This window comes from Synchiropus splendidus, chromosome 11 (assembly GCF_027744825.2).
Source record: "Synchiropus splendidus isolate RoL2022-P1 chromosome 11, RoL_Sspl_1.0, whole genome shotgun sequence".
NCBI classification, from domain to species: domain Eukaryota; kingdom Metazoa; phylum Chordata; class Actinopteri; order Syngnathiformes; family Callionymidae; genus Synchiropus; species Synchiropus splendidus.
In genome coordinates, this window is record NC_071344.1 from 15,002,407 (window position 1) to 15,015,504 (window position 13,098).

The following is a 13,098-nucleotide window of genomic DNA, read 5'->3' on the forward strand; positions in this document are numbered from 1 at the left end:
CCTCCCTCCCGCGCCTCCTCTTCCTCTCCCCAAGTGTATTAAAGGCCGTTGACGCTCGGCGTAAAAGCTGATTTATTCTCTCGCTGATATCGATCGGTTTTTGCATTAAAGATGATAATTCATTACCCGGCCCCTTCTAATACATTAAACACTCAAAATAAAAATAAAGCACAGACAAACACACACACACCTGGACCTCACAAGGTCTTGTGGGTGAAGGGAAAGACTTTTGGGACAAGCTGAACGCCAGAACTGCACCGGACCCAGACCCACGTCGGAGTCCCGGCAGGCTGGGAGTCGGGCAGGTGGGGCAGGGTTGTGCCTCTACCAATACCTCATTAGAAAGAAGAAATACCAGGTTTTCGCTTTGTGTACGCGAAACAATTCCATACAATTTTGTGGTTTCATGGTCAGAAAGACTGGTGCTCCGGTATGAAGTTGAGCCGACTGATGTCCAAGACAGGAAAGGTGCCGAATCCGTTGGCAGGAAGGCTCAACAGACTCCCATGAACCGAGCGCTTGAGCAGGACAGGAGCCGCTGGATTGTGTTCAGGTCGGAACACGGCGAAGGACGTCAGACAAGACGGAAAGGAGGCACAGAATAGGTCAGTTGGTCGAAGGCAGGCAGGTCGCAACAGGCAGACGTCATCACCCCACACATCTGGCAGCGAGGTCCACTCAGGACTTCAGAGGAAGCAGACGTGTCCCATATTGATTTCTGCCCAAACGTACGCGCTGCTTCTTCTTGACCAAAACAACAAACCTACCCCCCCACCTCCCACTTCCCGCCGCCTTGGCAGATTGATTCTGTTCCCTCTCGTTTCACCTCTTCACAGTCACTCTGACGGACCACTTCCATCTTCCCTGGCTTCCTTCGTTCACAGACTCTTGGAGCTTCAAGCTTAACTGCTGTTTGTCTGGCCTTTCCCCCGTCTCCCCCCCGTCTTCTCCTTGACAGGCTTTCAGACAGTAAATCAGAGACATTGATCCAGCGCAGCGCCCAAGTGTCCTGGATTCTGCTAAAGAGCCATTTTCATTTCACAAGCAGTTTACTCGCCCAGCCACCTCCCCTCACCCCACCTGCAAACATCCCCCTCCTCCCTCTTCTCTCGCTCTCTCCATCACGGCCTCATCCATACACATCAGCCGTCACAGCCACCCTCCTCTCCTCCAGAGTGCCAGCTGCTGCTCTTCCTCCCGACGTTACACTTGGGTGCCGACTCAGAACCGTCTCTTAAGAGAGAAATGCCTTGAAACTCCGGGATGGCTTTGCATACTGATGGACCCGCTTGGTGACGGCCCCCAGAACGGCCCCTTGACTGGTTTCATGAGGTCTGACTCTGGTGTGTTTCTGAGCACGTCAGCACTCGCGGTGTGGAGTTTATAAGTTCCCTCTGAGCTCTCCATCTTCCCCCACGGTCCAAAAACATACCGAGGTTAATCCATCACTCTCAAGTGGTTGAAGGTGTGAGTGCGCTTGTGTGGCAGCACGTGCTCTGTGACATCATTGGGTGGCTTTTTTTTCAAGGATGTGGGAGGGATTTCACTCCAGGTTTACATAACGTTGGTCCAAGCAAAGAGCTAAAGAGCAACATTGCCGATCAAGGCCCTGCAACAATCCATAGGAGCATCATCGAGTCCTTTTCACCGTGTGTTGAGGTTCAACTGTTAGAGCTGAGCTCTCTGTTCCCATCAATACAGAAGAACACGGTGTCTCACGCGGTCTCTCACTATTTGCCACATACTTCTCTGTGGCGGTCTCTGTGTTCACTAGCACGCGGCGAGGAGAGATGAAGGTCTCAGTGAGAATGAGATGTGGAGGAGGTGATGAAGAGGAGGAGGAAGATCAGGGACAACATTCATGAATGGCCTTCCACCTTCTGTTAAACCAAGTGTTTAGTCAGACACTTGTCCCCTCAATGATTGAGTTCGAAACAAAGATCCAACACCCCTTTAGGTTCAACAGGAACCTTGATTCAAGGAGCTCATAGTTTGCTGCCAATCATCTTGTGAACATGGAGGGACTGGTTTCCATGTGGAACAAACTCTTGTTTTCGTGGGACCAACATGTAAACATTAGAACTGCTGTAGTGCCTTGGGATCACTGGCAGTGGCCATGACCACTGTGGCTCTCAGCAGTTGACTTGGGGTGTCCAGGCACTGGTCCATCACATGCGCAGCACTTCAGTGCGTCTGGAGACCCCACCGTCCTCTCACCTTCTCCATCTCATTCCCTCTGCTTCAGGAAGCGCCAACTTTGCGCAGGACAAGGGTCACCAACATCTGGTGGTGGAAGAGTGTCTGCACTGAAAATCTTGTGCACTGTACATATTGACACTTGAGTCTGAGACTGGTACCGTGGGTGGTTCTGTCCAAGGTGGAGGTCCGATTGGCGACAACCAAATCCTGGATAGAGTCCACTTCTTGCTCAGACCTAGAGTAAAAGGCTTGGCCATACAAGAGAGACTCAAAGAAGAGTCACTGAGCAGAAAAGAAGCAGCATCATGAATAGCAACAGCCTGTCTGCAGGCAGAGCTACACAGAAACACAGATCTGCTGGAAACACAGAAGAGCTGCTGGAGGTTTGTGGGAAGGGTGAAGGCTGGACCTCTTTATTTCAGCGGCTGCCCCCACGACCTGACCACAGACACCAGGGGAATGGACGGGTCCTTCAAACTGATGAGACGTGACAGAGAAAAAGAATATGTTAAAATCATGCAAGCAATTAAAAAGAGGCAATGAGGAATCTTAATTTTCTTTATTTGACACTCGCATGTTTGTTTTAATCGAGGGCAACACTTGTCTGTGGCCAGTAGGGAATCAGAATAATAGTCCAATGTCCGGACCACTAAAAGGACCCACTGTATTTCAGGGATCGATGACACCAAATCAATGCTTTCACTTAAACACATCGCCACTGCAGCGGCTGTCACTTTTCTAACTGTCCACTGGAAAGCAGGGAAAACAGTTTAAAACAGTGCAACGCTCTGCTCTTTCTTGGAGAAGCGGAAACGCTTCAGTTTTCAGTGCGGCCATGGGTTCTGTGCCTTTCAGGTGAAAAAAAAGAAAGATTCTTTCAGTTCCTTGTGTGAATTTGTCAAGAGGACAGTTTGTTGTGTTCAACGATTTCACTCCGTTTTTTTTTTTTTCTCTTTTTCTTTTCTCGGAGGAATTCTGAAAACTTTGTCATCACTTCCATGAAGCGTGTTTTCACAAAGAGCCACTGATAAAGGCCAAGGAGAGTTCAGGAGGAAAATCCAGTTCCCTTTTTTATTTTATTTAAAATAATCATTCAGATCGTGGAAAACCTGGTTGCTTTGTTTTAAAAGTGTGGATTCCACTGTGGGGTGAAGGGTTATTCAGAGTTGAATCAAGGGCTGGACGTGGGGGCTGGGTGTGAGTCACTTCTCTTGATCTCGGAAACAAAGTGAGCCCATTCCTTCAGAGATGTTCTGGAGAGGCGAAACACTCGGCATGAACCACTGCAACATCAGGAGTCCTAACCCAGCAACTCGGTGAGGAGGTCATGTGACTTGAGAGCTTTTCTTGCTAGTTCTGTGTCAGCCTTGCACAGCCGTTGATGCTTATGGATGAAATGTTGGCTGGAAAATAACAAAACATCATTGTTCACAAGAAAATCTATATTATTATTATTAGACTATATAAGATTAGAAGAATGAAAGCAGCAGTATTACATAAAAGATGGCTGAAAAACGTGACGTGCTAAAGTGAGGAGAATCAGGAACAAAACAAGCCTTGAGACTCGAAAAAAGTGAGGAGCGGTCGCACTCCCATAGAGGCGCGACTCCGTTTGGAGTCCAGATTTGAAGGTCACCAACGCAGAGGGTAGATGCCATGTTGACTTTCCACAAACATTAGACCCCGCCCCACCTGACCAACCAACTTTTGAAAACACAAAGACTTTTTTTCTTAAACACAATATTATTGCCCTACATTTATGTTATTGAAATATCCCATTCTTGAATCATGAATGAGTCATGAATAGTGAGATCCAGTTGAGCTCAGTTGGACATCAGGTGGCAGTAGTGTCCATGAACATGAGTTTGGGCTGGTGATCCCTGGATGCAGATGGGACTCCAGATCCACCAAAATGTGATCATCTGTTAGCTGCCTCAGGATCCCGTTCCCTTCCTGAAAACTCCATTGTAGACCATGAAGCCTCCTTGGTAGCATTAAAGACGGAAAGGAACAATGGAAAAGATGAGTAGCAGTGAGAGTGCGGCCCTAAAAACGGTGGGTAAAAGCGAGATGATACGGACGTCTGAGGTTTGTGTTTGAAAGTATTGCTGGTGCCAGTAAAAGGAAACAAACACAAGATACGGTCGGGAGGAGTTGTGCTAGCTAATGAGCTCGCCAGCTAATAAATCGCTGCTATTGATTGAGTCATAAATACGTTGCCATCCGCACCAATAATAAGTGCTTTTATTTGCTCTCCAGGCGACTCTCCGTGGAAACCCTGGTATGAAACGCAGCTGTGCTACACGTGTCTAACTTCCAAACGCTTCTAGCGGCCACTGATTTGGTTTCAAGTGTCTCAACGCAACAATCGACACCATAAAAAAATCATACGTGCTGTGGTGAGTCAGGTGGCTGGAATGGTGAGTGAACGGAGCAAACATATCTATGAGGTTGCGGACTTGATCTCTTCGATCCTGCTCAGCAGCTACAAATATGTCTCAGTGGCAGCAGAATGTTGACGTGAGCTCCTCGAGAGCTCACCGCCATCCACGCGTCTGAAAGGTGCGCACACACCGACTGGCTCACGTGTGTGTGTGTGTTGGCGAGCCATCTCCACGGCCAACAGTGTTATCAGTGTATGTGGTGGAAGTGGCAGAGGATCATCCTTCAGGTTAACCAAAGAGTTAGCATAATTGCTCTTCATCTGTCAACTGGAGCCCAGGAGGAGAGAAAGAACTAGTGACAGGACAGCGATGAAAACTGGTGGCAGGATAATGAGTCTGGTTGTCTTTTCATCCTCCGTCTCTCCTTCTCTCTCTCTCTCTCTCTCCCCTGCTCATTATTCTGATGGAGTGGTCGGAGAGCAGCTTCACAGTCGGCCGCTTATTAAAAAACCCATCGTGGTTTTGGATGAGTTCATCAGCCTCTGCATCCCTCCTTCCGTCCGTCCTCCTGCCGGTTTGGGTTCCTCTCTTCCTCCCTCTCTCGCAGTGCGTCCTTCCTCCTCTCTGTCTTCCTCCTTCCTCCATCTGTTTCTTTTCCTCTGTCCTGTAGAGTGGAACAGCGAGAGACGTGGAGGAGGAGGAAGAAATCAAAGGAGAACACCACCCTCTTGTAGATGTTCAAGAAAAAGCCATCTTCTCTCGCTTCTCTCAGTAAAGACGGTGGCTGGCAGATGCATGTCGTGAGGCAGGATGGTGGCTCGTGGCTAAACACTCATTCCGCTCTGCCGACATCCTGCCACAAACAATTAAAAACCCATACAGATGCGCTGCTGGGAGAAACATGATGGCGCTTCCATAAAGACACATACGGTGTGTTTTCAGGAAACATCAATAAGAATGGCCCTCAAAAGTGAGCTAATAAAGGAGATGGTGCGAGGGGGGAGCCAACACATTTCACTTTCTCTACCTGGTATCTTTCCATGTTGTCCTGGGTCTAAGGAAGCAGCTCAAAACAGAGTGTCCATCAGATGACACGCCTCTTCAGGTCAGCCAGCACAGTCGAGTCATCACATCTGGGATGCACCTATTCACCTCTTTCCTCTTCACAGTTGAATACCTTCATGCTAGTCTGCTTGTAATGAGCCTGCGGTCTGTGGAGTCGCTCTGATTCATGGATCTGGTTATTTGTTATTCTGTCTCAGAGCCTGTTGTTCTTCAGTGGAGTGATTCATTGATCAATCTATTTGTATGGAGAGGCTTTTTTATATTTATTGATCAGTGTCGTTACTTGTGTTGTTCACAGACTTATCTCAAGTATTTCATTGATTCTACGATCCACTTATTGGTTTGTTTATCTGTTAAATGATTCAATGACTGGAGCAGTGGATGGATGGATGGATGGATGGATGGATGATGGATGGATGGATGGGTGGATGAATGGATGGATGGATGGATGGATGGATGGATGGATGGATGGATGGAAGGATGGATGGAAGGAAGGATGAATGGATGCAAGGATGGATGGATGGATGGATGGAAGGATGGATGGATGGATGGATGGATGGATGGATGGATGGAAGGAAGGAAGGATGGATGGATGGATGGATGGTACATGTGATTGTAAATGCACGGCTCAACTCCACACAAAAAGGATCCACCTTTGCATCAAATCCTTCTTGAAGTGGGCTGCAGGACAAACATGACCCTGGAAACACACTGGACCCAAACATGTAACATGCGCACCTCTACACTGACTTCACATGGACCTCAGTCTCAGCCTCAGTTACTCCAGGGCGGCTGTGTGATGAGAACAAAGGAGTCGGACGCTTCACAAGCACACCACAGATTTAATCTTCACAAGGGATCACCACTTCTGCAGGTGTCAGACAGGCGCTACGAAGAAGGTGATTGGTGATGGAGGAGTAGATCCCAGCCGCCAGACCAGACGCGCAGATCGCTCAGAGTTTACTCTTCACAGCCGCTGGAGAAAGATTTGAACAGGAGTGAGAGTTGGGTATGGAGTGTCTGTCTGCTTCAGAGGGATTTGTTCGCGAGGATTAGTCGGCTGCAGTCCAACACCACTGAAGACACACTCCAAACACATGACACAGGCAGCTGCTGAAGGTGCTGCCAGGTGGCGGAGACACATCAGGTTGATAGCAGTGAGCTGAAGCTCTGCCTGCAGCTTTCACACACACACACACACACACGGTTCCGGTCCACCTAGCAGCCAGGCTCCTGCCGCCACCAGACCTGCCACACAACAGCCAGCGCAGATGCTTCAGAGAGACACACCTGCAGTTGAACTCAGCCCAACAAGTCCAACATTGACTGTGTCGCTTCCTTCTGAATGAGCTGAATCAAATGCAAGTGAGCAGTCCCCAGGTCAAGTGAGGTGGAGTTACGTGTAGTGACTCATGTGACCTGTGGTGGGGTGCCACGACTGGCAATGGGACGACCTGTGGGTGAACCTGACAGTAGAACTGTGCAACAGAACTGGACATTAGGATACTGGACTGTCGGAGGATTAAAGTAAAGATGCAAAGGTTAAACCGCCCCGCCCAAAAAATGTAATTTCACCACAGAATAATAAGTGAAATTTTCATTTGTTTAGCTTTTGTTTATCAGTTTCCAGGAATGGACTTGCTATTGCATTAAAAACAGCCAAACTCAAAATGTGAAACGTGAATTGGAATTCATAAACAAGCCGACGTGGCTGTGGAGGTTTTGAGAGAAAGGTGGTTAGAAGGAGGGCTGCACCTACTTCAGGCAAAAACTGGAAAATTGGATGGGAAACTTTAGACGTCTATATTCAACCCCCAGAATTATAAAGCATGGCAATTCCAAAACAAATCCCATGAGGCATCATTTCTCCAGGTGAAATGGCAGGGCTTTAACCCCTGCCTCACCAAAGCCTTGTGGAGTCCTCAGGTGGCTGCTAGGTGTCGGGAAGCAGGTGGAACTACAGAGAGTGACCTCGGTAAAACAATGTAACCAACGTACCCTCCATACACAGCATTATCAAACAATGCATCCTGACTATTGACAGTTGACATGGCACACACACACACACACACACACACACACACACACACACATACACCGTGTTAGGCTTGTCACGCAAGCTTCCATCACATCCAGCTCGTGCCAAGTCCCTTGACAAAGCAAAATTCAGCACGTCTCTCATATTTGGGAAAATAAAGGTGACTCCTGATGGACCCCGACGGCCAGAGCAGGACTTGAGAGTTGTACCGTACTATCCCTGATGTGAGTCAGTGAGTGAGTGACGGATGGTTCCGGGGAGGCCAGCCTGCTGGGCATTACAACGCCATCCATCAGCCGTCTAATCCAAACAAATGGATGGAGTCGTCATGTCGCAGCCTGGCCTCACATTCCATTTACGGATTTACTAAACTTTGCTTAAGCGTGCAGATCGATTTGCGATGATCGATCTGTAGACACTCGACTTTATGTTGAGCGGTAGATGAGAACAGATTTACACCGGCGACTGTTGGAGCGAGGTTTAATCTCACAAAGTGACTGTGTGAGTGACGGACGGGGCGCGGAGGGGGGGGAGCCATTCGCAACTTTCTTTCACAGCCTGCTCTCACGTCCAGACAATGTGGAGAAGTACTGACCACTGAAAGTTGAAAGAGCCCACTAAAATGTGGCATTGAGGAAGGTGCTGTTCAGCTGACACGCAGGCGGCGCCACACAAGTGTGTGTCTGTGAGTGCCACATCTCTCTTGTGACGCTGCCTGGGGTCATGCATGTGCTAGGGTCAGTGTTGGGCACGTTTGCAGGTCACTTGCTTGCTGAGGGTCGGGCAGCCGCTCCAGGGTCACTGAGCCAGTGCAGGCGTGGGTTTGCCATGTTGCATTCATTCATGTTAGTTTGCCATTTGAAGGGTTTCAAACACTCAACAGGAACTCGATGCGTGCCTTTCCCATCAGACATTCCAGGGACAGTTGGTGACAGTGGCTGAATCAAGGCGAGCAGCGATGTGTGCGTAGGTGTTGAGGAACGAGAGTCAGAGTGAAGAACTCACCAGCAGGGAAGTAGAGTGGGAGGTTCTGAAGATAGAGGTCCTTATCCTTGGGCAAAAACACGCAGAAGATGACTCGGTCCAACTGTAACACACACGCAGAAACACAGCCTGAGAATCATCCGCAGCATATGTCCCCGTCACTCGGAAGTCCCAGAGTATACACCAGTACATCAGAGGGGTGTGGAGAAGTTCCGAGGGTTTGGCCGCGAGCAGGCGAGAGACAGTGCAGGTGTTTATGAGGACAGGAGGCGGACAGGTGTGACAGACGTCATCTGAACCATACGCAGCAGTGAAGAACTAAATACAAGCCAACCTCAGTTCTCCACCACAATCCGTTCCAGACGGCCGTTCGAGAAGCGATTTGTTCAAAATCTGAATCGATTTTTCCCATTACAATGAATGGAAAAAGAAATAATGCGTTCCAAGCCTTAAAATAGGCTTTTGTAGGAGTGAATGTAGAGTGTCTGCTGCAGGTGCGCTGTTCCTCTATGTGTGTGGCCGCTGCATGTGGGAGGGGTTGCCGAGTGAGTGACGTCTCTCCAGAAGTGAAGAGGTGCCCGGTGCGTGTCCAGCTCTGAATGTGCGCTTCTGTGCAGTTTGGCTGTGACAGAGTCATAAACCAAGTCACGTTCTGTCCCAGACTCGCCTCATCCCTGTCCCAGCTCCAGCCCACAACAGGACATCAAACCTTGGAGTGCGCCCTCCAGCACCTGTGACACTCTACCACGGTCCAGTGCGGACACAGGAAAGGTTTTACACCTCAATATGAAGAAAAAACAGCCAGTAAATGTAGCTAACGGGACACGTCTGCATACAGAGGCTGCGTTATACACAATAACAAAGCGCGTCGTGGGTCAGCTGATCGGTACGCCCACGTTTGCTTTTTTCCGTCTTTTTTCGGGGGTGTTCGAGTTCTGGATTTTCGTTTGAAATCCGAAGTAAAAAAATCTCGAAATTTCTGTTCAAACTCCGATTTGTTCGAATTCCGAGACATTTGAAAACCTAGAGCGGGCTGTAATCTCATTTGGCTTTGAAAAGGTTCAAGTGCTAAATTGAAGTAAAAATCATCACATTAGGAAGGAAAACAACACATCACCAATCTACAGTGAGCTGGCTCGGATGAGCTGGTCTGCACGTAAGAGCGCGGCGTTCCAGACAGACAGCAGTTGTCGGGGCTCCAGAGAGAGACGCTCGCAGGGATGACATCCAATTTACTTAATACTCCAACAAACACTTTTGTTTTTTTTCCCCGCCCTGTGCAGGTTCATGTTTCTATTTTGGTGAGTCAGTGGAGCAGCTTCCAGCCCTGCAGCTCTCCTACTCCTTTTCTTTTTTTGCACAGCCGAGCTTGTTGCAGACTGACCACCGTGATTTGACTGCAGACGTAAGAAAAAGAAAACACACATGGAAATGTGTGGCAAAGGCTTTCCTGGAGCTGAGTGTCAAACCTCCATACCCCTGACTCAGTTTGAGTTTGCTCGTGTAGTTTGTGGCCTCCACCATTCAAATAAAAGCAAATGCTTCTGAGCAGGAATGCAAAACAGAACGGGAGACGGAGACTGATGATCAAGTTGGACATTCATTTGAAAATGTTATAAACTCTCTCTAGTCAGTAGTAGTCTTTAAGAGTACAAAATACTGTAAATTGCATTATTTCTTAGATTCTTGACATAATTCAATGTTTTCCTTACAAGGTGTCTTGTATTTGGAAAAAACTTTCACTGGTGTCCTTTTGTAAAATTACATTTACAAAAAAAAGTAAATTGTTCCAGACTGTAGTCTGAAACATACGGAGCCCCTAAAGGGACATGACCAAAAAAAAAAAAAAAAAAGCGAGATATCGCAAAAAACAGTACTCCAAGATCGCACAATACTTTATGCAAGGTCTCGCAATACTAGTTTGAAGTGACGTCGTAACTACTTCTGGATCAAACAACAATATAGATGGCTAGTCAGCATTCATGGGAAAGTTTCATTGAGTTTTATTTCGACATTGGACTAAAATATGAGGACATACTGTCCGCGCTTCGTCGCAAGCATGGTTTTGGTCATCCTCCATGACTCCTCTACTTCTCGCAGCAGAATCAATACATTTGAACGGCGTGAGATCTTGCAAAAGTATTATAGCGTCTGCTGGTAGTAGACAAAAACAGCCGTTCTGTAGTTTAGTTTCTTCTTTTATTTCACCCTTAAGGGCTCCGCAGAAACACCTCCATTCACATTTCCTAGAATAAAAGAAATCCTTGAAATCCAGTCATCAACTTCTGAATTATTTTTGCAAACAGATGAATCACCTTTGATCCCGGGAGCAGTAAGCACTAATCGGCATTCATTAAACCGCAGTGTTTATCGCCATGTGGAGACAGTTTCACATCCATGTTCATCATGTCCAGCAAGTTCCCACCATCTGTGCCTCAACAAAGCTGGACACATGGGACAGACTATTGTGTGAGTCGTAGGGAGGCGAAGGCAGCACAGATGGGAGGAGGGAGGCTCCATGTTGCTTGTGACGTCCGCTCAACAGCACACGAGGACGGTCACTGCTCACTGGATCAACACCCACAAAGATGTATGTGTGCCAGTATTGTCCAACGATTGCTCAAAACGACACACAGCATTACCAAACATCTCACTCTAGCTTCACAAAGACAGTTAGCAAAGCCTTCAGACGTGGCACCTCTACCTCGTCTCGCAGCTCAGCTACACACGGTTTCAACCAATAATTCCGTCTCACTGCACAGAATCACCAGCTGAATGACTCACTACACAAGTCTCCACACCGTGTGTGCCATTATTGCCCTGGGTTCAATCCGTCTGTGCCCTTGCTAACGCCATTTTCCAACATAAAGCAATGCTATTCTTGAAAAACCCAAACTTGAACCGGGCTCTCAATTCCGACCCCTCTGTGATCCACTCTTTCACCAGTCGGTGCAGTTCCATGGATTCGCTGCCGTCTTGCTCAACCTTCCCTCCTCCGTGCTGCCGCGATGACGTCTCATCTCGGAATCTGACGAAGAATTTTCACGTCTTGTCTTCATTTTCAACGTCTGCGAGGCGTCGCCCTCCTGAGACTACGGCTTACGCCGCCTCCGAGCCGAGCTTCAGGGAGCAGAAAGTGATGCGCTCTTGTTCAAAAACAAGCTCCAATTACAGAAGAAAAACGTTACGTTACCGTAGGTCGAAGCAAACAGGCCAACTTTATTTGTAAAACAAACACAGTGTGCAGGGCTGGAAGGTAAATACTGGTGACAAATTTGACCCTCTGGTCCAATTCTGGCCAGATGCACCATATTCAGCTGGCAGCCAGTGATGGCATCAGCGTTGCTACAGAGACTCTGGAGACGAACGATGACATGGCCAACACTCTCTCTGGGAGGTGGTTTGGGGCGGTGCTTACGGGGAGAGATTCAGCAGAAAGAGGAATAAAGGAAGAGAGAATCCAGCATGTTAAGCACAGACTGGAAAGTTTCCACTTTATTTCAATCTCCCACCAACCTCCCGTTCCCCCTCCAGTCATCTATTCCATCATTTAGCCTGTTCTCTCTCTTCTCGCGCTACCCTCCGGAGAGACAGCGTGCACCCGTGCTCTCCCGTGTGTGTGTGTGTGTGTGTGTGTGTGTGATGGGTTTAGTCCCGCAAGGAGCCAATTAAATCGCAGACTTGGCCGTGAGCATGAGAGTGGGGAATGTGTATTTAAAGGTTGTGTGTTTTATCTATGTGCTCCTCTCCGCTCACACTAGAAAACAAAAACAACAGCTGTGAGAGGAAGAACAGCGCCAGGGAAAAGGCCAGTCATTCCCGCGCACACACACACACACTCCTACCTTGTGGTGGTGCTGGTCCAGGTACTCCCGCACGGCTGCGAGCGCCTGGTGCACGGCCTGCTCAGGTGGGTATCCTGCAAACATGGCATGGCCAGGTCACACAGCGCTCTACTGCGCGGCTATGAAGCGAAGGCGGGCCACGGAAATAACATGTTGAGAGAAATTAGACAGCAATTATTCCAAATTAGACCCAGTTCAAATAGTGAGAATGGCATGTGGGTGAAAATTACCCCTCGCTTCAGCCTCAAAAACAAAGCGACAGACGAAAAGTCAAAACAAGCCCACAACCAGATGAAACCTATTTTCATCCCTGAGCAACAATACCGGCGTCTTTCGTGGATCTGACCGGCCTTCTCTTCTGAACCTGGTTGACCAACAGCTACAGCCACAGGCAGCAGTCACTGGAAGATCTCAAAGTGCATCTCCGGCGATTTTGCTAAACAGTCAGTCAGTTGCACTAAAAGGCGTTTGAGATTCGCTTTCCCTTCTCACTCCTGCTCCACAAACAGTCAACAAGAGGCCGAGTGAGGGATTCAATTCCACCCTCTGCTCAGAGAGGTAGGTGAATCTCAGCTCCTGTGAT

At 48.3% G+C, this 13,098-nt stretch overlaps 1 protein-coding gene across 2 annotated transcripts in view; it reads right to left on the reverse strand.

The window, feature by feature from the left end:
* Positions 1 to 6,478: 6,478 nt before the first annotated feature.
* The window catches only part of macrod1 (mono-ADP ribosylhydrolase 1), a 121,027-nt gene continuing 114,407 nt past the window's right edge, over positions 6,479 to 13,098 (reverse strand). The window contains exons 8-10 of one of the 2 annotated variants that reach the window (XM_053879833.1): positions 12,516 to 12,589; positions 8,692 to 8,773; positions 6,479 to 6,624 (exon numbers count right to left, since the gene is read on the reverse strand). In XM_053879833.1, coding sequence (XP_053735808.1) covers positions 6,602 to 6,624; positions 8,692 to 8,773; positions 12,516 to 12,589 — 179 coding nt within the window. In that variant the 3' untranslated portion in view covers positions 6,479 to 6,601. Of the gene's footprint in view, positions 6,625 to 8,691; positions 8,774 to 10,565; positions 12,084 to 12,515; positions 12,590 to 13,098 lie in introns of those variants that run through there. The other variant, XM_053879832.1, reaches the window with a different exon arrangement.